The sequence below is a fragment of the Poecile atricapillus genome, unplaced genomic scaffold, assembly GCF_030490865.1.
Source record: "Poecile atricapillus isolate bPoeAtr1 unplaced genomic scaffold, bPoeAtr1.hap1 scaffold_262, whole genome shotgun sequence".
NCBI lineage: Eukaryota > Metazoa > Chordata > Aves > Passeriformes > Paridae > Poecile > Poecile atricapillus.
The window spans coordinates 22,751-48,730 of record NW_026709065.1 but is presented as its reverse complement, the minus strand read 5'-3'; the positions used below and the strand labels follow the sequence as shown (position 1 = coordinate 48,730).

Sequence of the window (25,980 nt, the reverse complement as noted above, 5' to 3'; positions counted from 1 at the left end):
CCTGCTTTGCCTGCCCCAGATGAAGTTCTACAGGGAAAGAAACATCCCTTCCTCCTCCTTTTCCCCTTCCTTTCCTTGCCCCGCTTGCTGCATTTACAGGATCCAAAGTTTTTCATCGCATGCCATTGTAATCTGTGTAAATAAATACGAGCGTAAAAAATAACTTTGGGGAGCCTGGGCTACTTCCAGCTTGCCTGGATAGCTGGGTTGTGCATGGAGCTGGAAGGGTGTTTTTTAAAAGGAGGGAAGCAGAAGAGAACAGCTTAAGAATCTTGGCTCAGGCTGGGCATATTTCCGCCTAACTCTGGCTAAACCTCAGCACGAAGGGCTGGACGAGGAGTGGATAGGAAGCCGGGGAGGGAGGGAGGCTGCGGGGCTCTCCAGCACAGCTACAGCAGAGCCCGGACAGGCTGAAGCCATGCTTTTCCTCTGGGCACTGGCATTTGTTCTAGTCCTGCAGGAGCAAGATCCTTTAGGTAAGTGACTCTGAACTTGCAAAGCAGAAACTATAGCTTAATCTTAATATGGTCAAAGCCTTTGCTTGGGGTGGGAGAGGGAGGCAAATAATTGCCTAATTTCTCTATGCATTTTACGTGAAGGTGACACAGGTATGTATCAAAATTCTGTGGGCGTATTGATTTTAAGAGGTAAAGCTCCATTTTTGTGACATTAAAGTCTCTCCTGTAGACATATTGCTTTGGTAGAGGCTTTTACTTCTTACAGGAGATAATATCACTCTACATTCAGAAATTTAGAACCACATTGAGGTGCTGCAGACAGAGCTCTGAATTTCCATAATTACTGTTCTGGCAGCTATATTAATACCACACTAATCCACTTGGAAAGTTCAAGGTGATTAGAGAAAGATTCTCCTTTATTCAAAGCCTTCTTTTTAAATTTCCTGCTAACAGTATCAAAATTTTATTTCTTCTGCTTTTCACTGCTTATTCCTGAGATTTTGAAGTACATAATGATTTCTCCAAAAGTCTTGTGAGAACAAACAAACAAACTGCATCTGAATTCTACTTTCATTAACAAGAGATTAGTGCTGAATAACCTGTAATCACATTGTAGTGTGACTGAAAGCTATTCACTTTGGCTAGTTCAAGGGTTTACAGTCCCTATGTAACCACAAACCTGGCTGCCCAGCCTGTTTGTACTGCATCTTTTCTGCTAGCTGAGGCTCAGCTTTATTTTCCCTCTGGTCCTACTTTCTTGACAACACAGTAGTTGTATTTCATGGCAGGGTAGTAAGATCCTACTACATTCAAAACATTTCCTGAAAGACTGTTAGTCCCTTCTGCCCCCAAGTTCTAGTCACTCTTCCTTGCTCTGACTCCCTCCTACTTAACTGGCTTTGTGACATTTATCTCAGTGATGAACTGAAATATCAATGCAACAGCAGGAGCACTAACTTGTTTTCACTCCACAAGAATACACTGTCCTCTTGTGAGTTTTGTGACCTTCACCAAAATAAATGTGAAATTAAAGAAAAAAAATTTAAAGGCTTTGTCTATTCCCATTAAAGCATGGTTTTAACCTCAAATCATTTGCAAACTCAGATAAAATCCAGTTAATCAGAATAGCACTTCAATAATAACTGCAGTGGAGACTAGCACCCAGTATCATGCCAGGTGGCAGCTACTCAGTCAGCAAACCATGTTTACTGTCTTAGTGGTGTACATCATGCAAAATGAGAAATTTCGTGTATGTCATGGCCAGGGGAGCACCCTGCCTGACTGAAGGATTAAAAAAGCCATCTTCACTTTCCCTCTGCTACCCTTGAGCTGGGGAACATGACCTGATTCCCTTGCAGATCCCCCTCATCCTTACTCCCACGGGTTCCTCTTAAAAATTATTCAGAAAAACTAGAATTTACGTTTCAATTCAATTAATAGAAACAATCTCAAATTCAAAGAGGTCAGCCTCCATATCATTCAGGAGGAGAGGCTGGCACGGGGGCCCTTCTGGATGCAACCATGTGCTCCTGCCACAGTTCATAGTGCTTTGCTGCCAGCGCCAGGTTAATCTGTGGGGTGCTGCTCAAATGTAGCCTGGAGCACAATACCTGCCCCATTTAAACGCGTTTCCATTCTTACAAAAACATCCAGGCGGATGTTTCTGAGGGGCGTGGCACAGAGCAGCAGAGATTTTGCTCCATGTTTACTCGTGGCAGAGAGGTGAGCCGGAGCTCTCGGGTCAGCACGTAGCTGGCAAGCAGGGCCATCATTAGCGGGGCGCTCCGGCCACCGAGAGAGGACAGAGAGCTCCCAGCGCAGGCACTGCTGCTCCACACCGCGCCGGGGTGCGCTCGCAAACAGCACGAGAGCCACTCGGTTTGAAATACAAGCTAAAGTAAACCGAGTGTATGAATGCTTTTCTTCATTCACCGAACGTTCCTTGAATTCTCAAGATCTTTTGAATCCTCTGATGCTCACATGCAATATCAAAGCTGGGAAGATCTATAAGCTAAACCAGTATCTAGAAACTGGGGAAAAAATCCTTTCAGAACAGTCAGATTCTGCCCCAAATTGACCATTTGCATTATCATAGAGGAGCGTTTTTTCTCCAGGAAATTAAACTACTGCTACTGCATTGCAGAACTAAAGCCACAGAAATAAACTTATGATAGCTATCCTATTTTAGAGCAGACTTGGACTCATATTTATCTTACCAACAAATTAGTAATGGTTTAACCTATACTCCATGTTATAGGTATTTTCTGTCCTTCTGGAAACCTATCAGCATTAGTGTCTCCAGCACCAGGATTGTAGACTTTGCAGAACCCACCTCAGAGCTCCAACAAAGAAGGAGAAATAAAGTTTGCAATAAAGTGTACCCTGAAATAACCGTGGTTTTTAAGACTGTGAGGTATCTGGAGATCATGGTTCACTACAAAAGTGAGCCTTTTATAAAGAGATTTTATACATCTGTAAAGCCCTATGTTTTCTTACGTTTATTAAAAGGAATTTAAGTTCTGTGAACTTTGTAACCCTTTTGCAAAGCAAAAGTTAGTTTCAAATGCCCCCCAAAAACCAGGAGTTTAGAAATATAGGACTCCTATTGTTCATCTGCAGGATGTGGCTCTATTCATAAACACAGCTGATCTGCTCTGCTTGAAGCAGATGTAAGTCCCAGGCCTGAATGTCAGGATCTACTGTGTATGTATATATATGTGTGAATATATATATTATCTCTGAATATATATATACATATATATTCTCTCCCACTATTCTACTTCCTGAGCTGCTGCACAATGCATGAACTGTCTGCCAAGAGAAAATATAACTTCAAGCAAGTTCTTAGATTTGTTTAGATACTAGAAAAAACTCTAAAATTATATTCTTTCATTGTACTTATTTATCTATTATTATTTCTATTGTTCCCATTTATTTCTTATATATTTCTACTATGACTTAGACATATGAAAACTACACAATCACAGAGCTGACTAATTAGTCACAGACTCACCTCACCCACTTCCCATGACCAGTTTCTATTACTAAACACAGACTAAAAGCCATGTCCTCAGAGAATTGAGAAACTCTTTATCCCTGATACCAGTGATTATCTTCAAATTGATGGTGGCATCCATTATTCATTTATCTCACATCTTCCACTCTCAAGCCAGCCTTAAGCTCACTAATTCTGCACAACTGGGATTCTTTATGTATACTAAGACACAACTTCTCTTCTTCCTAAACAGCTTCCCCTTCTCTACACACAGGTGTGTCCTATACAGCTTCTAGCCATAATCCTCCTAACATTTAGCCTTAGTTTCCATAACAAAGATATACTCACACAAAAATATATACATAATAAAGGCAAATTTTTCTGCAGCCCAATGCATCATTGTAAGACACAGCCTGAATTAGAGTAACGTACCTGCTAATTACATGGCTCACATCTCTTATCAGTCCAATTCCCTGTAGTCAGTTTCCATCACAGCAGCAAGTGCAGGAAGACTTGCACTGCTTGTTCAGAAGACCAGCATGCTGAAAACACGCGCCAAGCCAATAGCTCCCTCACAGGAACTTTCAATTGCTATCCTTCTTCCTTTCAATGAAAATACACAAAACTTAAGTGCTTCTTACAGTCACAGATATGGTCAAATATCAGAAAAAGGAAAGCAGCTTTTCAAGTAGCAATTTTGCTTCTGGCACATAGCCATGGCAGGGGGCCAGAGTTTTCTGTGCCTTAAAAAAAACCACCCACTGGAAGTACAAACTATCCCTGGCCCTGTGCACTCCCTCTCAATCTCTACTGCTGCATGAGTGAGAGATGGATCCCCTTATGAAATGAGAATTACATGGGTCACAATAGCAAAAGCTGCTGTAAATGAAGTAGTTTTACTCAGAAATACATGCTAACTAGTCAGGAACAATTGCTATGAGGTCCCATTTCTGGTTTTGCACATTCCACAAGCACAAATGATGTACGGTCGGACCAGAACATGCCGTGACACCAAGTCCCACCCACAGGTGGATGGGATAGACTAGGTAGAGATGTGAGGCCTCATAGGCTGGTATCTGACCACCTTCATTAATATATTCCACAACCCATGAGATTCTCCCTTTGCTTCTTCTCTTTCAGGTAAAAAAAGAATTAAAAAAAGTACAATCTTAACTGATGTAGGATCTGAAGTAATATTCATAGTAGCATATTCTACACCTTGATAAAGAGAGTATGAACCAGGTCTGCAATTTTGGAACTTGACCTTCTGATATGGTTATTTAGCTAATAAAATTAATATTAAAAGTAATTAATTTCATGGAAGAAACTAACTTCAGGATGTTTCCCTTATTGGAGGACCATAAAACTTGGATACCAGAGAAATCCCTTGGTTTTTGTATCATGTTTGAAACCTTTCCAAGACTTGACATTCAGGCAGCAGTTGAAGTATTCAACGAATGTATAGATTACAGAGTAATCCCTAATCAGGCATTAAAAACTTTCTATGTACCTTTTTGAAATGAAAACAAAAAACTAACCAAACAAACAAAAACAACAACAACAAAATCTTCCCACAACCCCTAAATTTCAGATCTTCCTGTACTGTGAGTTTACTGTCTAATACACAATGCCTGCTTTCCATCTCCCACTTTGGACAGACCATAGTTACCCTGTATGAAATTTGCCTTGTCATTCTGCCATAAAAGCTAGAGCCTAGTAAAGGTGTGTGTACATTTAAATATTTATATGTATATATTTACATGTATATATATTTGCATGTAAATATAAGCAAACCCATGCAGTTGCCTCCAGTGTGAAGCATATGGCAGCATGTAAGTTGGTAAGGAATTTCATATATTTATTGCAATTCCTGCAGTCTTTATTGCAATCACTAAAGGTAAGAATTCCCTTATCCTGAAGAAAATAGAGACAAAACTTGAAAAAGAGGATCAGAGGTGTCTAAATCACAGCTAAGCATTAGTGTTTTATGGATTACATCCAGAAAGATGCTCTATGTCCAGTTAAAGATATGCTTCCGAGTGGCTAAGAACTTGAAGGGAATCTGTGCCCTAAAAAACATTTTAAATACAACACTTGATATCCAAATCAATTATTTTTGATGTCCTAACAATAAAATTTGATATGGCTCGAGTTATATATCACTGCTTGAAATGAATTTGGGCATGCTGATGATAATGAAACTCGTAATGACACAAAGTTCATTCAGAACCTCTATACCCACGGGTGCCAATGTGATTAATTAAGAGCTGACATTACTGGAAACTAACTTTGATGCCTTGAAGAACAGCCCCCAAAATTAAATATGACTAACAGTTTTAGCTCAACATAGTTTATGGTCTGAAAGCACTAGTACCGATATTTATTAGTATTGGTTAAGGTTCAAAGCAATTAAATCTTTCCTGAATTCAGCTGCAAGTTATCCTAACCAATCACTTTTGAAAACCATATGATTTCTTGTACCATTTCAAAGTCACATGCAAATTTCCAAGTGGAATCCAGAACTTATATTTAGAGAAAAAAATCATTTAAGCAAGGATCAGCAAGTCTATTCAGAAGTCTGTTGCATTCCTCCCAAACTGGTTAGTGGATTCATCATTTGAACTTGATCCTCCAGCTCATGACCTTTTTCCTGTTGGAACATAAATCATTACTACCACCATTCCTTTTCTTATCAAGGGCTATCTGGCCACCTTATGCTACGTGCTCCAGGAATAAGATTATACTACTAAACCTAAGGCAGTGCAAACAAAACCACACAGCACAGCACATTTTCTTGAAGAGTTAGACACGTTTTCTCCTTTATTCCCCTTGCTCTATCACGTTTTCAGGCTTCTTCATTTGCCATCTGGTTCCTGTTTTAATCTCCCATGTTTTTCACTTGGCTTGTGGCCTGCTTTGTTTTACCCCTCCCACTGAGCACAAAGAAGAACTTGCAGTCAACTTGCAAAACCACACTGATCATAGAATGAGGTGAAAGAATTTTGCAGGTTTTAAGACCAATGGAGAACACTGTGGTCACTCACCTTGACCTTCTCTATAATGCAGACCAAAGAACCCAACCTAGCAATTTCTAGATCAAGCCTGTAACTTCATTTGGACCAGCAATGTGTCATTAGGAAGGATACTTTAAAAGACCTTCCAGATCTGTGTGGTCACAAACTTCAGTTCTGGCAGTCCCAGCAACCACAGAAAATGACAGCAGAGAAGCAGTTGCTTGGGTTTATTCTGATGCTTACCATTAGCAACTACTCAGATGATCAAAATGAACCATTTAACAGCATCTGGATAGAAAGAACCCTGACAGTCCTAGAAGGGAACTTCGTCAGGGAGCACAGAGAAGCAACATCTTGTGGGTTGGGGGAATATATCAAATGTAAAGGAAGCAGAAGAGCTTAACTGAGTGATATTCTTAATCTAAGATCTCTGCTCTTAACCTCTTTAGTATGGCTGTTCTTAGTCTGCTCTTTCTCCCTCTTGCTATAAGATCAAGCTTTGTACAGTCAGGCTGACCATGATACATAGATGTTACTCTTCATTGTGCTACTTCTTTCAAACTTTAAGCATGTTCTTCTATTAAACAGATCCTTATTAACAACCAGTTCAGAGATGCTCCATTTCCCTGCTGGTGTCTGACTGCATCACAGCCCAGGGTGGTTGGAACTACCCTGATTTATGAACATCATCAATGTAGCACAGAGGACTTAATCAGAGGAAATAAGGCATGAGTTGTTTTCTTATATCGAACATGAGATTTCTGGTTCTTGATGGAAAATAACTACTCTATATATCAAATAGAATGGATTTCAAGAATTTAACTAAACATGTCACCTGCAAGAAACATCAGGTGGAAATCTGCAGATGGGACATGAACTGAAAGGTAATGTTCTCTCTGCTGTACTGAAATGTGAAAAGGGTCTGCGTGAAATAATCTATTAAGTTTCAAATGAGAGATTTAAGACATTGAAATATGCCTCCTACACATTTGCATAAGCTGTCAAAAGTTGCAAACACCCACACATATTAAATATGTAATTTATATGGCATACAAAGAACACTTCACTTCTAAAAGTAGTAAGCTTCAAAACTTACTACCAAAGTTGTCTGTATTTGTGCACATGCTTTGAAACACAGACAAGTAAAAATTCCAATTTACATTTTAAACAATGTTTCTTCAGTAATCTCAGTAAGTATCTGGAAGTATCCTAAAAGGTCATTAGTCTTTTGCTTACATAGTTTGCAGCCTTCCACTCTTCACTTCCTTTACACAGTGACTGAATTTATTACATGAAGTAGAGGTACTGCTGCTGGAGTAAGGTCAGTGCCAAAGGCAGATTGTGTCCCTTTCCCTCACCAGTTGCAATAGAGAAGGGCAGTGCTCATAAGCAACATTCCATGTGCTCTCTTTGAGCACATGGAAATTACTGCTTTGGCTGAATTGCCCGACCACAGTGACCCAGATATGTGCTGTATTTACAAGGGACCGGATGTGTCCTGTGAACAGCCCATCCCAGAGATAAAGCCGTAGTTTAACAGCTAAAGCCAGACAACAAAATAACAGTGAGTGTTTTGGGCAGCCACAGCCTCAAGCCAGAAAAAAGAAATCTGCACAAAGCACTGGCTGGCCAGCCAGCAGCAGCTGAGTTAGCCTATTCTGGCGTGGTGGTGAAGGGGCAATCACAAGAACCTGAGCATCTCTTTTCTGGTGTGAAAGTGACTAACAAGACATGGACATACAGGTCCTGAGAAGGTTTCTCCTTTCTCAGCCCTCTCACAGCTCCATACTGTGAGATCTACAACTAGACATGCTTTTGCTTATACTAACTCTTAGCCTTGCTATCATCAGCTGTCAGGTGCTCCCTGAGACACTTAGGCTTGGCCTGTTTATCAAATTTTTTGGGCACTGCACTAATTCTGTGGTTCTGAGTGATAATCTTACAGCCCTGTCAAACTAGAACAAGATGCTTTGTCCTCCTTCAGTACACCCATTGCAGCTGATATCGCAGCAATGCACTTTGAGTGGTGGAAAGTTGTCTCCCCTCATATCAGGAGAGGAACCCATCACCGAAGGAACCAAGAGCTACTGAGTCCTGTGTCTCATAGCATAGTGTCTCCCTTTACCTTGTTCTCTAGATGCACACAAAGCCTTGCAGTGCTTTGCTAAGCTCACAATAAGACACGACAACCTTACATTGGCTATACATACCTATCATGGTATGTATACATGTGCTTTGAACTGTCATCCATCATATCTAACCTCCCCACCTACAAACACTTGCCTAGAGAATCAGCCAGCACAATTTCAGTATCTCCACACTGTTCTAGCCATGATAGGAAAAAACCAAACGTGTAAAGAAGCAAAAATTTTAAGAAACAGCACGTTCCCCTGACCACTAAGACAATAACAATACTCATAAACCACCACTACCAGCAGCAAAGAGAAAAAAAAGGGTAACTGCAAAGCAGCTGGTGTTGAAATACCTGCTGTATTTCAGCACTCTCCTGTAAACAGGTAGAGGAAGCCTTTGGGTTTCTGTCCTAACAGCACCACCTTCTGGTGACTGCACTAAAAAAAAACCCAACCAAACCTCTGCCAAACCAGTTTCTAAATAATGCCCAGTAAGTCAGGTCACCTCGTAATCCCTCCTCCCCTCCGTCCTCCACCCTCCAATTACGAGGATGTCATTCCAACTCAGAGTACATCTCTCATCCCCCCAAACTGCAGTGATCCTTACTGACACGTGTTTGCCATCACCTGACACCTACACTCCAGAAATCTTGGCACAGCCTTGAGATGAAGCACTGCAGCAGTTCCACACCTCTGTTCTGGCACAGCAGTACTGAAGACAGAGTTAGTTACTGTTCTTGTGTGTTTTACTGATCATTGTAACACAAGCTCAGTTTTGTCTTTGTTACAATCAGTGACAATGTTACAATCAAACAATGAGTTACTTCTGTTTCCTCATTATCATAGCTGCTTCAAGCATCAAACAAGAGCAAAACCTATCTTTACATGCAGGAAGATATGTTATCACTTTACCACAGCTTAAGATATTCCATTACAGTCCTCTGCACACATGTGAAAATGTAAATGTTACTGAATGCTACAAAGAAATTATGAAAAGGAAGCGGGCTCCACTAAAGCATGGACACCAGCAGCTACTGACTGACCTTTCATGGAGCACAGCCAGCAGAAGGAAAAGTTCAAAGAGCAAGAGCTCACGAGTACTGAAAGTAAATACAGATAACTGTCAGAGATATGTGACTTCGTATATAGGACTATATACAAGTCAGCAAATGTGCACATTTTTATTGTTTCCCTCCCCATTGCAAAGTCAGACTGTTAGGGACAACTTGCTGTCATCAGACATCATCAGCAACCATTTGGAAAGGGGACAAGCTTAGCTACTCTTCAAAGCTCTACCGCACCAGCTGCTTCTGAAGAAAGTCTACAATGAACTGTTGTGCAAGGCAGATCTTCCCCAAAGTTAGGCTTCACACTTAAGAGACAGAGTTATAGCCTATAAACTTACCCTACACAGGTAGGAAAAAGTAGATTATGTAAAACAAACACACACATAAACAAAACAAACACCTGTAGGAAGAGAAAACACCTTTTTACAACCAACATGATGTGTGCAGGCAAGGAGACATTCACTGCACCAGGGCACAGCTGTACTTACTGGAAAAGAAGTTCAATTTCTACATTTGGTTCATAAACAAGGCCGGGTAGCATGCAAAATACAACTTCAGAAATCAGAAAGGTAAGGACTGCTATTAGCCCTCTGCTAATTAACTGTGTCTGTACTTCCAGCTGCTGCAGATCCTGTCAGTATGGTACCTGGAAGTTTGGAAAGAGGAAGCTGGTGTAATGAACATATGCTCCATGAACGCTTAGATATTATTGAAGAGGTAAGAGGGATTGTGCTGGCTCCTGAACTTTACCAGACCTCTGCCCTATCCTTTTGACCAAAGAGAAAGGATGTTTCTAGACAGTGTCCCTTCCTGACTTAATTCTAGTCAAGGTTGGACTACTTTTTTTTTTTTTTTTTTCAGATGTCATAGTTTATAACTATCCATAAAACCATTATCACCAGAAATATATAATCTTGATGAATTCCAAAAATCTGATTAACAATTTATTATATATCAGCCTTTTCTAGAATGTTTATAACTGTGCCTTTAATCTAAAAATCTCAGAATCAGTATTTGTAAAGTTTCACATTGGCTTATTGGTAAATGTGAGTTCTGCAGGTGATGATAGAGGAGTTTCTGCTCACCCCTGCTGACACTTAAGAGCTAAATGCGCTTTATGACTGGGATTCTAGGAAAGCTGCAGAGTTTGATTTTTTTTTTCCCTGGTGTCTTAAGCACTCACAAGATATCTGCTAACTATTCTCAGCTGGGTAGTTCCCAAACTCCATGCTGACGTTTTCAAATGGCAACATTACCTCTTTCTTGCTCTAGTCCCAGCCCTGTTCTTTCCGCCTCATCTCATCATCCACGCAGTTTCTTTTATTGCATATAGTAAATTTCAATTCTCTCACAGAAAGAATTAAAAACAAACTAATGCAAAGCCCCAATAAGTTAAATTCTTCTTTATGTTAAGGGGTGCCTTAACATAACTCTTACAAAACCAAGTGCTAGTACTTGGTGCCACTAGAGGCCAGCAGAACACAAGAAATGTTTAAAGCTGCAATGCGCAATATAGACTAAATTAGCTGTTGGCACTAAAGGACATGAGGTTTGCATTTCCACAAACACATCTGGTGCAATTCCTTCCACTTGACCCTTTGACTACCTCCTTTCTCCATTTGTCTCCCTTGTTTCCATTAGAAGGTAATAAAAACTGTGGAGCACCTAGAATCAGAAGTCAAATCACTCCTCAACATCATCAGTGAGACAACACTGAATATCCCCACCGTTCCAGGAACTCCACTGATAGACATTTTTGATGGTCAGTATCTGGTCCGATATAATCTATGTTGAAAAAAAGGGTTACATATGTTATTATTAAATATGCCATATTTTCTCTCTCAGGATGTGAACTAAATCCTTCATTCAGCTCAGAGTAGCTAAGGGCTCAGAACTGGGGGCCTCAGGACCCCAATTCTGGGTCCAGTTTGAAAAATCGGATTTCAACAACCACTGAAGACAGGGCTGGGAGAAAAGGAAGCAACTCACCTTAGAACAGCAGGGCAGATGAAGATGCAGGGCAGATGAAAAATCTCAAGGTTCCTTTCAGATTTAAAAGCCTGTGCTTCTTTAGCTTCATGTGTAAGAAAATAAGGGAGAGCAACAAAATTTAAAAAAAATTGGAGGTATTGCCACTATGATATCCTAAATTCAACTTTGACCCATTAGCCCCTCACACAAAACATGCTCCTGGATAAACAATTTTGGAATAAATTAAACCACAACAGAAATTAGTTGGATGAGACCACCTATTCTACTCACTTTCTTATAATGCTCTACGCTCTTCATCCTCTGCCTAAATATCAATAGTGCATTTAACAAGGTGAGACACTCTTGATGGAAAACAAACCACTTGTGGACAGATGTAAGCATCCACAGACATGTTTATGAAGTCAGTTTTGTCAGTGCTGGGTTGTTTTTTCATTTAAAAATATCTTAAAGTGGGCACACTACAGTGCACTGAGATGATGGAAGGAGACAGCAGCAGAGTTTATGCTGCTTTTTGTTTCTTGCAGTTGGCTGTATGGATCTGGTCACCATGACTGATAATGTCCTCCCCAACTTTGCTATCCATTGAAGTTTACAGTTTTCTGTGAGGGGCAGTTGACAGGTTAACAATTAAGTTACTCCCCTGCAATGGAAGGGGGTGTTCCAGTAAAAGCGAAAAGTATTCCAGTAAAGCACTGCAGTGAATTTAAAGTGGAAATCAGCACATTTGCAGCAAATCTATAGCAAGTACTACTCGGATGGATCTTGCAACAACTGCCAAATTGCTCAAGAATTACAGATCAGACCTTCCTTCTATGATTTTGTGACTCAAGGTGACAATTCCCCACTTTAGAGTAGCAAGATTCATTTTTTAAATTAGATTTATCCACAAAGATTGATCCTGATCTCATAACCAAAAATAATTGCATCAACTCTTCTCTACACAGATACCAGCTGAACGCTGTGAAGACAGGAGACAGCTGAATGTAACTGTGGTTGTCTAAACAATTGCCCTTCTGATTGTTTAATAAGCTTGTGTTTCCAGAATTTGTGCAGGGTGAACAATACTCAGCTGTAGTTTGTATTCTGTGTTGCTGTGCTTTATAATAAAGAGGTATTTGCTTTCAGACACCGTTTCAAACTTTGCATTCCAAATCTTTCAGGAGCCCCACTTTATCAAAACTGCCTTTCAAATACAGCAGTCAGTAAGCAAACAAGACCGGGTGGTGTTCAGGACTAAAGAACAGCCAACAATTCAAAAGCTTCCTCCTACCCTTGCAAAGAAGTGAACTATTGGTTTCAGCCAACAAAGAGACTTCCAGCTGCAAATTCCTCTCAAGACATGCCCAGATTGTCTGACAGAAATGAGTGTATGATCTGCCTTTGGACACAGGACACACTGCTGCCATTGACCAAAATGGGAGTCCTGCCAGCAAGTCCCAGTCAGAATCCATCATTTGGACACACAGCTACCATATTCTGTAATCTTTACATTCCCCTCCCTTGCTATGCTGACAAATCAGAATTAAATCCAGGACCTGTCAGACAACAGACAGAGCACACCTACATGTGTGTGAAGGAAGGGGAGTTTGCACATTCTTGATTAATAAACAGTCTATTTTCACTGATCTAGTTAGAACCTTTCCCCTGCTATGTACTTTTTACCTTTACATGTTTTTATTTTGAGAACAAGCTGAAGAGATGTCATCCATGCCAGCAGCGAATAAAAATTCAGAGTTCCAAGAGTTAGAGAAATTGCAACATGCAAAATGAAAATACTGAGCAGTAACTACAGATTACATGTATCATATACAATTGCTCATCAACAGCATACATCTCCCAAACTCTTATCAAAACAACAATTTCTGAATAATCCTGGGGAAGAGAACTTCTATGGAAAAATTAAGTTACATAAACTGAATCATCACTCACATACATCAATATGAACACCAAAAGGCACAGTCTGCAAAGACTCAGACAGCTTTAATTTCATAATCTCTTCTTACATACATATATTTAAGGCACGATCCAAAACCTTTAAACATTAATGACAGAATCTTTACTACTGTCAACATTACTACTGCCTTGGGACAGTCTGCCTTAGCAAGAATGAAATGTGGAACATATCTTCCTTGAAAATAATCAAGGTAAAAAATAGAACTTGACAAAACTTCTTTAAAACAGTCTTAACTTGACACAAAATCTCGAGGCTGCTATCTCCACATACCAGGAAGTGGGCTAACCAACTCTACATACAATAGATATAAAACTTGCATTAAAATTGCACTCAATGTTTATACAAAAAAAAATCTTAAATCACACAACTGTGATTTTTCATAAAACAAACATTATTTCAGCATGATTGAAGCAGAAAAGAAATAATGACCACCCATTCATGGATTGCTAAGGCTGCTATACAGAATCCTGAGTAGACAGCACATAAGCTGGGTATTTTGGGGGGTTTTGGCATTTATTACCTACTACTTCTGAACTGAAGATATATGCAATATTATTTAAAATGTAATTGCTTTAGAAGAAACAAGTCATTACATATTTACTTATGGAGGAAAAAAGATGCTTTGCAGCAAGTACATGAAAATTGCAGCTTTTTGAAGAAAAGCTCAATGCTCCATTTAGTCATTTCCACCACACAACTTGAGTAGGATTTTCCGGTAGTCTCCTGAAGTATCACCCTGAAAAGTAATCCAGAAAAAGAAAAGTTGAAGAATAACCAAAAGAGATGAAGCCACAGCTGGAAAACTGAGAACTTTCTTTCCAGGGATATTTTTGGCTCTACTTTTACAGAAATAAGCAGCTGAGTTTACATACACCTAACTGTGGACATGCACACCCCATATTTACTGAAGCTGAGTTTTAACCAAGTTCAGTCCATTAAATAGATATGGCCTGTTCTGCTTCTATTCTGAATGGTAAATTATAATGTCAGATCAAAAGAGGAACAGGGGGGAAGAAGAAATACAGAGCTTTTCCACCAATGTCTCACTTCTTTTTACTGATACATTGGTGGTTACAGGGCATGCAACTACTGTAGAAGAAACATTTGGCACATGCTAACCTCCAGAATGTCTACAGGATTCTTTCCAAACACCAAGTTACAGCCCCTCCGTGTCCAGAGCAGAAGGAATAAACAGGGGCTTAATAGGTTTGGCACCCTCATTACAAGGTAAATAAAAGTGACACCACTCACTCTCCTCCAGCACTTACTGCCCTACCACTGGCCAGGCATCCTCTTGGCTGTTGCTATAGCTCTTCATAGCAGCAGGAGAGTGGATCAACTGCTAAAGAATCTGAAGTTTAGCCTATTTGCAAAATCTTGTACTTTCAAGAGAAAGAGGAGGCAATCCTTAAGAAGATTTTTAGGAGCTTTATATTCTTCCAAGACACACATGAAGTAGAGCGTCACTGTTACTCAACTGGAGGACTGAGTAGTTCCCACAAGATCATATAAGTAGATTGGGATAGAGGGGTCTCAGAAACCTCTTTTCCCTTTCCTTCCTTCCCATCCCTAGTTCATCTAGCCCCCATGCAAACCCAAGTGCTCTCAATCCTCCAGCCCTCACCCTCCATGCTCCTGGCCAATGCAGCAATCCAACACAGCCAGCTAAGCTTAGTGCAGGTAACAGCCGTTCAGCACAAGGAGCAGTGTTTTGCCAGCACAAGGGGTGTCACGGCAGGGAAGGTAAGGAAGGCAAGGAAGGTAAGATGTGCAAGTCTTACAGTGATATCTGAGTAGAGAGATCTGCCATACATCCGCTTGTACTCTGCACGTATGTCCAGCAGGTCAACCTCGCTGCGCGATACCATGATCCGGATCAGCGTCCTGTCCTTTGTCCCCGCTCCCTGAAAGAAACATAGCAGCAGTATAATGCATTGAAAAGTGTATGATACAGCACTGGTAAAAAATAAAATGCCTGTTTACTAGCATAATCCCACTGACTTAATAAGCTTGAACAGAATTTGGCCTATCATACTTTAATAAATTTAATTTAGTGGTAGGACGCTAATTTCTCTGCACAAGAACAGCTCAAAAAAAAAGAGGGGGATTTATAAAGACAGGTCACAAAAATCTGTTGAGTTAAATGGCCTTTATTTCTGCTAGAATTCCCTACTTAAAAAGTACCCATTTCAATGAGTTTTAAGCATATTTTTGTTTCACCAAGTGAAGATTTTTGTTTTATGTATGGTTGCATTCATCGCTCTGTTAAGCTGGATCAAATTAGCTAGATTTTTTCCAGCCTTTCATAATAATGACTGCATCCTGTTAGTCATCTGCCCACTGAAAAATGTAATCCCTTCAGCTGCACAGCTCCTTCCCAAGAGCTGTACAAGCATTTATAAAAACCCCACACTATAAGTTTATGTAACTTGTCACAGACACCTACCTTCATTGCTTTATATAATCTCTCTGCAAAAAAAGCTGGTGTGTTCTTGAGACACTTAACTGCAAAAAGAAACAGTATTACAGAAATCAGGCATTCCTCCTCAATCAGAACTCAGTAATTCTTTGAGTTTATCCAACATAGTCACATGCTTGAATTTTACATAAACATACACTTTATACAATGCAGCTTCCACTCCTTCCATTAGTCACCGAAATTATTTTTAATCCAAACAGTAGCTGCAATACAGTTAAAGAACCTACACTGCACGGCTAAAAGTAAACATTTCTGTCACTAGAAACCATCTAGTGTGAGCCATAATGAACCTTTGAATTCTAATGTCCAGATTCTTGTTTGTGAAGTGAGAACAGGGGATGAGGAGGGGGCAGAAGATCTGAAGGAACACATAGGTAGTGGTGTTCCTGACTTCTTGATTCTAAATTTTCAGGCCATGCATCTGCAAGGTATGAAAAATTCAAGTCCTGCACTAGTACAAATTAGGAAACCACCTATGATAGCAGAGAATCTTAGGTGGTTCCTTCTCCTTAAGGGTGAGTCATCATAACCCTTATTTTAGTCTTATTTTAGCCACTAAGTTCATTAAGACTCCTGAATTTTTTTTAACGTGCTCATTTACTAATGACTAGATGTTATATTTAATTAGCACAGTTAATTAGAAATCCGAAAGAGCAAAATCTAAGTCAAATTACTGTCATGTTAATCAGGATAATTAAAGAATTCTCCATCACTGATCAGAATTAAAATCTATGTATTGATGCAATGTTGCTTACAAGTAAACAATCATGCAAACTGTGGTAAACTACAGAGGAAACAAACCAAACTTGACATTTAATAGCACAGTAAGATATCAAAATCAATCACACAGAATCAACGCAGAACTAAAGGTGTAACCCCAGATATATTTTTCATAGCAACACACATTCTGTATAGGGAGAAGTACTTTTCTCAGTAGGAAAATGTAGATGAGAGATAGCAGTTCACCACACAACTGTCAATGATACGTACAATACTATTCAAAAACAAATGACAAAATGAAATGCATGTTTCTGTATCACTATATTTAGCTAACACAACACACTTGCATTCTAAGATGTTTAAAGATGTTGTTTAAGTTACCAGTTTTACAATCCAGAAAGCTTTAAAGAAAGCAAAATTAAATATTTTCAATTAGAAACTCCTTTTTTTCTTGCAAATAAGGTTCACAGAACAAATGAGGTTAATATCATTTACTGATATAGAGATATGTGTATATACATAAAAAATCCCACAGAATCTATTTAATAAAGGGAGTTAGTGAATATTAATGACAAGCCTTGCTCAAAAAGCTATTGACTTGTTTGCCAGCTACAGTCTCAGTTTTGAATCTGGATTTACATGAAGACCTGTCAAGTCACTATGAAGCTCCATGAAGACAAATGGCTTCTAAACTCTGAGCAGTTTCTTTACTAAGGCAATCTTTTTCTACAAACAGAGAAATCTTTTCCCTAAGCTTGGTTTTCTGACAATAGTTTCTGAGGTGACAGTTTGAATCCTGGAAAAGGTCTGCAAATTAATCAGACACAATGAGCTAGATCCAGCTTGGGTCATTAAAAGATCGGTACAACAACAGTATGGCCAAGTAGAATAAGAACATTAGTTACATAGCTCACACATGCACAAGACAGGAGTGAAAAAATAAGACTTTTAAATTGATTTTCATTTTGTCAAGATTTTGTTACAAAGTTCAGTGGAAAAATCTGTTGTGGTTGAACCAAATATCCTCTTCTATCTCATTTCCAAGTGATGCAAAGTTCACTTTTCCTATTTTTTGGGTTAGGTGTCTGTGGTTGTTTTAGGAGTTTTTTTGTTATATCACTACCATATTCAACACCAAAGAACACCACTTTAAAAGCAGGAGCTCTAGATACCACAGTATGTTTACAGAAATAAACAGAAAAAGAAATTGAGATGTAAAGACACAAGACAGCAAAGTGGTTCACAGTTATATCTATAATAAAGCATTTTAAATTAAACTACTGCACAGCAACTTGAGGCCTTGTCCCAACCTCATGGAAATAAATGGCTGCTTCTGAAGAGAGAACAGTAGACCTGAGGTAAGAATTTTTACTCCTCAGAAGTTCTGGGGCCATTAAAAATGAAGTTTTAATAAAATTGTAGCCACAGGAAAAGTGGAAAAAATAACCCTTTTACAATTAAATTCAAGTTTTCTTTCTACTAAATAGAGGTAGAGGTAACTAATTAGAGGGTTAAAGCCTGTATCTTGCTAGATTTCCAAAATTGTCCCAAATACTCCATTCTCACTGAGTCAGCAGTTGGTACAAGTTCATTTCTTAAACAGTGTCAATTGTAGTTAATAATTCTCTCCCTATTTTAACACGTGAAATTCAAATTCTGCAGATGCCTGAAATAAAAAAGCTTCATCTGTCCTTTTGAGGTGAATTAAGTGTCCCACTTTACTAATCACAAATGACTTCACAGAAAGCTCAACATAAAAAGCAGAAAACTAGAAACTACTACTAATAAGAACATCCTTAGCTGGAGTCACAGGTGCCACCTGAGCCAGCTGTAGCAGAATAGCAGGAATGAACTTGCTAAGGTGGCACATACCTACTGCCAGCATGCCCCTCTCCAAGTCTCCAGACATTTCACGACATATGCTGCTTTCGATGTCCCGGTTACACATCCTCTGGTACTCGCTGAAGACTGTTAATGGAAAAGAAAGATTTCAGCTCCACCACAAGAGGTGGCTCTGGAATGTGCTGGATGGCTTCATTTCAATGGCGATTCTCAGCTGGAGAAGTGTACTCACACTACAGTGTACTCACACTAGTTTGAACATCTCAAGGATTAATAACTGTGTTATCAACCATTTGCATGTTATCAGGCTCCTTCTAGCTTGCCTAACTCTGTCCTCTTCACTGAAAAACTAGACTAAGAAATCACAGCAATTTTTTTAGGAAAACTTTGGGTGTCAACAAAATTAAGAAATTATTCATGTTCTCATATACACCCCTTTCCTCCATATAAGCACCTCGCATACCAACAACACATTGTAAAAGTTCTATGTAGTTACTAAAACATTTCCACCACAACAGACTGATGTAGTACCTTACATCAGCAAGTAAAAAGGGAAGGATTGCAAGTGTCTTGCACACACAAGTATGCAAGACTGAAACAATTCTAGTTTTTCAACTCTTTATCAGAGGATCATTTGAACAAGTATGACCTCTACTTCTACTAGAAAGGTGACTCTTCCTGTTCCTCAGCAGAATTCACCCTGCTTGTCATTGATATCTTATTGGCCTCACTTTACAGATGGAGGAAATTCAGAGCACAGAGCAGTGCTGTACATTTTTATCATTATACACAACAGAATCAAGTTACTGTTTATGTAGGGCATCGTTACCTGCTCTAAGGTGGGCCCTGCTTCTTGCACACAGAATGGCATTGAATTTGGATTCATCAGTTCCTAGACGGTTCTCTCCAGCTGCATACAACTCCTGAACACAGAAGAGAGTTCACACTTCATTACTCAGAAAAGCAGTCAGGCTGAACAGCTCAGTTACAGATTTGCCTCCTTGCAGCCTCTCCTCCTTTTATACTTATTTCATAGCCTATGTACCACTGCAAAACAGGGGCAAGCAATAAATAGCAACTAGTTCTAACCTCCCTATAATATGCTATGCTTGCAGTCTTCCTAGCTTGCTGATGCATAAGTGCTCAAGCACAAGAGCACCACATTACTAAAAGAGGGGACATGGTTCAAAAAGTACCTGAAATTTTTTCTTCCTAACAGTCCTTACATCTAGCTTTTCTTCTACAATTCTAGGTGCATTCTGGGACATTCTTGTATTTTGGCTAAGGCACACTATGTAGAAAGCTAATGGCGTTAATATTTAAATGCCACTAGTATGGCTAAAACAATCCGGGGTTTTTCCTTTGCTACATAGTGAAATGGAATATACAGAAAAATAAATGGGGAGGCATTACTAAGTCCAAGTGCCTTATTTATATGTATATTAAACAACATGCAAAGGCTATTGCAGGTGTTGAATTGTTTAAAATTTAATCCACACACGTCACCTCAAATCTCTTTGGACCATTTCCTTAGTAAGCAGCACAATCCAATACTTGGAAAAGCCAAGGACCTGACTGAATGAGAAGTAAAATATCCCATGGACTGTACTCCCAAGAGATTCATCTCTGTATTGCACCTACATGGCTCTAATGCTCTGTCACAGCTTTTTGTATCTCTACTCAAACATAAGCATTGAATCAGAAGACATCACAAGGTATCCAAAACTAACAGTAAGCAGAATCCACACAGTCTAATTTCAGCAAACTGAGTTGACCATAGCTAGAAATGATGAAGCATTTCTACTGACCTGTACATCTCTTTGGACAACAGACATGTCGACATTTGTACTTTCATCTCTGTTTCCCTGAAAGAAGTAGAAGATCCAGCAGTGTTACTGATGGGCTGCTTTTCTTTAAATTAAAAAAAAAACAAAAAACAACCAAAACCAAACCAAACCCATCCACACCACCTACAAATACACAACAAAAAATTCCCAAAATCCCAGCAGGCAAGTACCTGAGCAAGTGATATTAAAAGTCTCTGAAAGTGTCCAGATGTGTCACTTTTTATTGCTTCCTCCAGAGTTTTCTTATATTCTGGAAAAGAGACAGTCATGAATCCTCACACAACCCTGCTCAATTCCTAAATTCAAACTATCAATCAGTGATTAAGGAAGAAAGGGATGAAAATTTTGATGCAACAGATCTAACCTGCTTTATAGACCCTGTTAAGTTCCTGAATATGCTCATTACTGCGGGAAGCTAAGATTTCAATGAGACAATTTTCATCTGTGCCAACGCCCTAAAACAAGCAAAGAAGAAACACTTCAGATTCTTGATTTCTACAGCCTAGCACAAAAGAAATGTAATAAAATTGTACAGGAAAAAATTCAGATTATAACCAAAGCAAGTAATCCCAAGTAAGCCCAAACTTTTAAATGGCAACCAAATATTTTATCAGCTCAACTACTTCCCCTATCTTATAAATGTATCTCCTACACAAACCTTTATAGCTTCCTTGATTTCATAAGCATCAAACATGACAGGTGTCTTCATCATTGCCAAGATTGTCTTCTCAAAGTTACCTGATAGCTCAGACTTGAGATCCTTGATCAAATCCTAATGAGAAGGAAAAACAAGGAATATATGTGTAAAGACCAAACTTGACAAAAGCAAGCACCAAAAATACACATTTTATTAAGAATTCTTTATGCATAAGCACCAGTACTGTATGTTCAAAGTAAAGCTATTCCACTTAACACTAAAACCAGCATAATGGAATATGTACATTGAGGTCATTAAGGTCCAATTAAATAGACTGCACAGATCAAAGCGTCAAAGTAACCATTTAGCATAGAAACTGCTTTACATGTTTCATCTGCAACACTGCATAAAGAGGTCAAGCATGGGTAAAAAGCGGAACTCTGAACTGGCTATGACTTAAGAAACATCTTCCCCTAATGCACCTTTCAATCTTTTTTCCCCACCACTAAGTCTTCTGGCTGCCACTGAAGGGATGTAGGCTCTTATTTCTTCTTTGTTCTGTTCTCACAATGTACTTACCTTTCCATAAGCTGTTTTGAAGGACAGGATTATCTGCTGCCGTTGCTTGTTTGAACGACTTCCAAGACAATCGATGATGGCCTGCTCATCGGTTCCTGTACACGCACACAGACACCACAGAATGAGCATCACCTCATGTGAGGACTGAGCTTTCTGTCTCTATTTCATCCTGTTCTAAACCCAGCAGAAGGACATGAATGCCTTGAATTAACCTACAGTATCTACTCTTGTGTACAACCACAGAACTTCGAGCTCTACTCCCAACCACAAACACAGTAAGAATACAAAGAAAACCTAAACCAAACTCATGATATTATTTATGCCTACATGAACTTCCAGTAATACTTCTGATAACCAAGGACAATCACATGTGAACTATCCTGCTCAGTACACACACAGCAATAGAAAAACATCAGTGCTGAATGGATATGCAATTCTACTTTAACTGACATGTAAATCCTCAGACTGCTCACCAAATCCTTTCATGGCCTTCCTTAAGACTTCTGCATCCTTCAGAGGGTCAAAACCTGGTGCATCAGTGATGGTACCTCGGTTTCCATGCTAAAATGAGATCAATAGTGTTAAACAGTACTAGTGTTAACAGCATATTAGTGTTAAATAGTGAAATACTGTGGTTTACTACTTAGGAAAGATGATCACTGTTACTAATTTTTTTCTTGTGAGAAAAGTAATAGAGAAAACTCAAACCAACCCTTCCTTAAGCAATTTGCTAATTTCTAGACACAAATGACAAAATGCAAGATCAAGGTTTCCTGACATTAAATCTGCTTTCCAATTAATTAAGGTTTGATTATACTGTATATATGACTGGCAATACTTGCTAAAGTTAGGAAAGGTAAGATTTATTAATTTGAATTAATGTCAAAACTTTTTTCTTGGATACCATGGTAAAACATCATTTGTTTCAAGACATATGAGCCTATACTGCTTGTGTTTGAAAAGGTTCCATCTCTCTCTTTGCTCAAACTTCTTTTCCTAACTTTCTTTCCAATTTCATGATTGGTTTACATTAATACACACAAAGTAAATGTAGAGGAACATATATACAGCCACACCTCAAAAGAAAAGCAGTGAATGCTCTTACTGTTACAGGAGTGACTGCAGGCCCTGTAGTTCCTGAGTAAGAGGGCATAGATGGGTTCACAGCTGGACCTGCTGGGTAATTTGGCATGGGCTGCTGCCCTGGGTGAGTTGCTGGAAATCCTGGATAGTTCATAGGCTGCTGAGCAGGTGGTGGTGTGGGCTGGCCTGGCACAGGGCCGCCTCCATACCCTGGGTAAGAAGGCATTCCGGATGGTGGATTTCCTCCAGGGGGAGCGTACCCTCCGTACGAGGGCTGCTGTCCTGGCTGGGGTTGCCCAAAGCCACCTGGAGGAACAGGTGGATAACCCCCAGGTGTGGAAGGATACATGTTTTGAGGTACATTTGCCCCTCCAAAGGTCCCTGCCAGGTTGGATGCCTGCAATGACAGCAAAAAAGCAAGAGACAGGAAGATGTACAAACAGCTGAGTTTCAGTAACATGCTTAATACAACACAACCTCCCTCCCCACCAACACAGACAGATAGTTCTTTATCTGGAAAACAAAGCAAGCAGGATGGAAAAATCTGCCTAAAACTACACCAAATAAACCCTTCTTTTCCCATGGCTGCCTTGTATGATCACAAGGGTGCACCTGGGTGCAAGGACTTTAAGCAACCTTTGGCTGTTTTATGATGTGTTAGTAGTTTACAACTAGCAGGAGTTCCTGGACTGCATTTGGAAAGACTTCTGCAGAAACTGAAATGAAGATATTCCGCTCCACATCAAAACTTTACCACTGAAACCACTCTTCTAGAGAGAAACCAGAAGAGACATTTGATGATTGCAGAATTGTCAAAAACTAGTTGCTGTGGATATTGCCTCCTGCACCCTAGATAGTTTGTTGCTCAATTTGCCTGCTGGCTGCCAAATCGCTTCATTTAATCACTGCCTCAGAAAGGCATCTATAATGCAAATATCTTCCTACAAACTGCATTCGTTATGCAGCATAACAGATTTCTGAAGACTAAAGTTGTCAGAAGTGTCACTCACTTCTGCTCTATGAAAAAAATCACATTGGAAATGTCTACATTTTCTTCAGTCAATGTAAAAGGTTTTTACTTCCATCTGTTAAACATCAGTGTTTGTAAGAGACTGTTGATCCCATATTATTTTCAAGGATGAATCATTGTTACCTCTAATTACACTGCCTTTTTCCTTACTCTGACTGGTCAAAACACAGGTAATAGGCAAAATCCAGACTGTGTTTGCTCATGTGAATATATTAACAGTGCATACTCTGTGTTAATAGCTCCCTATTCCTCAACTCAGCAAATGCCAAGTTGTATTAGTTTTACGTTCACAACTTTTGAAGTTAGACTGTTAACAACACTTAACTAGTGTTCTGTTTCCTAAAATAAGAAATAGCTTTCAGTAATCATTTTCTTCAATAGGCAATATTGAATGCTCAACACTTAAACAGATTAGACATAAAGGCACAGAATTCAAGTGATGAACTTCACTGTGACAATGCCAGAAACACAAATTCACCCTTAAGGGCATCACAGTAAAACACAATAAATGAAAGCAAACTCACCATTCCAGCCATGTGGCTGGGATTGAACTGGTTGGCATAGCCAGCCACATTTTCCAGGCCAATTGGAGGTGGATTTGAAGGTGGATAGGCAGCACCACCCCAAGGACTGCTACCTGAAATCAAACACACATGTGCTGAAACAAGAAACTATGCCATTTTAAAGTTCTTACTACTGAAATTTCTAATGTAATTATTTTCAACACTACCAGGAAAATCAACTGAAGAGGTGCAGGGTAGCAGTGTAATTATTATAAAAAGAGAGGTCTCACTGGGTATTTCTAATCATGTTAGTATAACTGAATCTGTAAGTTCTCAAACTCTAAACCTATTTGACAGTTAGCACTCAGTCAAGACTAGCACCACATTTTGACTTGAGAGTACTTAAAGTACAAAGTTGTCTGGGTATTCCAGTAGGAAGATATTATTAATTCCACTTACTTTGCTAACTTGAGAGGTGTCCACAGAGCACAACAGTATATTTACAGACACCAAAGTCATAAAACTTGTCTGCACCCAGCAGTATGGTCTAACTTAAGATAGAATACTCTGCTGAGAAATAGGCTTTATCCTCCTAGCTAGTTCAACTTCCCCTTCCTGAGCTAGCCTACCTAACTCCACACTTCACCATACCTGCATGACTCCAGACCCTTCTTTCTGAATTTCAACAATATTAACAACTGTGAAGCTCAGCTTGATAACCAAGCAGTGGTTGAGTATTTCATCAGCTTTATGTTATTATAAATGCCACCCTTGTTAATTGCTGTATGCAATCTCTCTCCTCTGTATGCAATCACCTGCCTAGGAACAGTGAATTAAGAATAATTTCCTATTTCTTTGGAGAATATGGTTTTAAGATGTATGAATGATTTCTCCCCATACTCATTTGTCTCACCACACACCCTAAAGACTCAGTATTGACTTGACACTGATCCTTGTCATCTATTTGATTTGATCAAGTTAAGACCATTTCCTAATGCTCTGTGCTTTATTTGAGATGAATGAAACTGGACCCTACTATATGAGCACATGGCAGAACACACATATTAGACAAATCAGAATCCCCAGCCTAAATAACACAGGACTTAACAAGCAAGTACAGAAAGCTCTGGGGAGTCAAGGAAACCCTTCAGAGTCCTGTTCTTCATCCATGCCATGTTTCCACTCCAGACAGGACTGCCAGTGCATTATGTTTAATTCATCTGAACAACTTACCTGGAGCAGCTGGTGGATATCCACCCGCTGGGGGATAGCCAGGGTAACTCATTGCAAAGATCTGGAAAGTATGGGTGATACAGTTATTTTCTGCAATGCTTCACTCATTACACCATGTAACACTAAGAGGTAACATTTATGCAGTAGCCAGTTATCAATATTTATATATAATCTGCACAAGCCTGTCCTGGCTTTCCCCTTAAAAACCTCTTCCTGTTTCCTTCTGCTGGACTAAAAAACAGATAGCTAAGCAGCTGCAGAGTCACTCCTCACACTATTTTTCTTATCTGTTCCAGTTACTACTTGCTGCTTGCTTTGCCTATTATGTTGTTAGGGATATATTACTTGAACATGCTTCCTTTACTGTGCTATTAAAACCTCCAGAATTTCCAGCCTATACAAAACTGTGTTACCA

General features: G+C 39.4%; 2 protein-coding genes across 4 annotated transcripts; one reads left to right on the top strand and one right to left on the bottom strand.

Moving 5' to 3' along the window:
* Positions 1–301: 301 nt before the first annotated feature.
* On the top strand, positions 302–13,164 carry LOC131574355 (placenta-specific protein 9-like). Of its 3 annotated transcripts, none has more exons than XM_058828794.1 (4): positions 302–476; positions 10,286–10,383; positions 11,308–11,428; positions 12,819–13,164. In XM_058828794.1, exons 1-4 carry the CDS (start codon positions 419–421, stop codon positions 12,893–12,895), a joined length of 354 nt encoding a protein of 117 aa, XP_058684777.1. In that variant the 5' UTR covers positions 302–418; the 3' UTR covers positions 12,896–13,164. The 3 variants fall into 3 exon arrangements, with proteins under 3 accessions (XP_058684777.1, XP_058684778.1, XP_058684779.1); XM_058828795.1 differs by lacking the exon at positions 12,819–13,164 and adding an exon at positions 12,183–12,259; XM_058828796.1 differs by lacking the exon at positions 12,819–13,164 and adding an exon at positions 12,603–12,782 and having other exon boundaries at positions 304–476.
* Positions 13,165–13,619: 455 nt separating this feature from the next.
* On the bottom strand, positions 13,620–25,626 carry LOC131574354 (annexin A11-like). The gene is made up of 14 exons (XM_058828793.1): positions 25,566–25,626; positions 24,354–24,466; positions 22,822–23,196; positions 22,190–22,277; positions 21,717–21,811; positions 21,159–21,272; positions 20,865–20,955; positions 20,671–20,750; positions 20,462–20,518; positions 19,483–19,576; positions 18,684–18,779; positions 16,059–16,117; positions 15,394–15,516; positions 13,620–14,348 (listed from the first exon to the last, which is right to left on the bottom strand). The coding sequence occupies exons 1-14, from the start codon at positions 25,615–25,617 to the stop codon at positions 14,289–14,291; spliced, it is 1,497 nt and encodes a 498-aa protein (XP_058684776.1). The 5' UTR covers positions 25,618–25,626; the 3' UTR covers positions 13,620–14,288.
* Positions 25,627–25,980: the final 354 nt, after the last annotated feature.

Excerpts from the sequence above, each read along its gene's own strand:
- LOC131574355 (XM_058828794.1), top strand. The coding sequence starts at position 419 with ATGCTTTTCCTCTGGGCACTGGCATTTGTTCTAGTCCTGCAGGAGCAA. Across the intron at positions 477-10,285 it reads GCAGGAGCAAGATCCTTTAG|CTGCTGCAGATCCTGTCAGT; the intron begins GTAAGTGACTCT and ends CTGTACTTCCAG. Across the intron at positions 10,384-11,307 it reads GCTTAGATATTATTGAAGAG|AAGGTAATAAAAACTGTGGA; the intron begins GTAAGAGGGATT and ends TGTTTCCATTAG.
- LOC131574354 (XM_058828793.1), bottom strand. The coding sequence starts at position 25,617 with ATGAGTTACCCTGGCTATCCCCCAGCGGGTGGATATCCACCAGCTGCT. Across the intron at positions 22,278-22,821 it reads CTGCAGTCACTCCTGTAACA|CATGGAAACCGAGGTACCAT; the intron begins GTAAGAGCATTC and ends ATCTCATTTTAG. Across the intron at positions 21,812-22,189 it reads GAAGGCCATGAAAGGATTTG|GAACCGATGAGCAGGCCATC; the intron begins GTGAGCAGTCTG and ends GTGCGTGTACAG.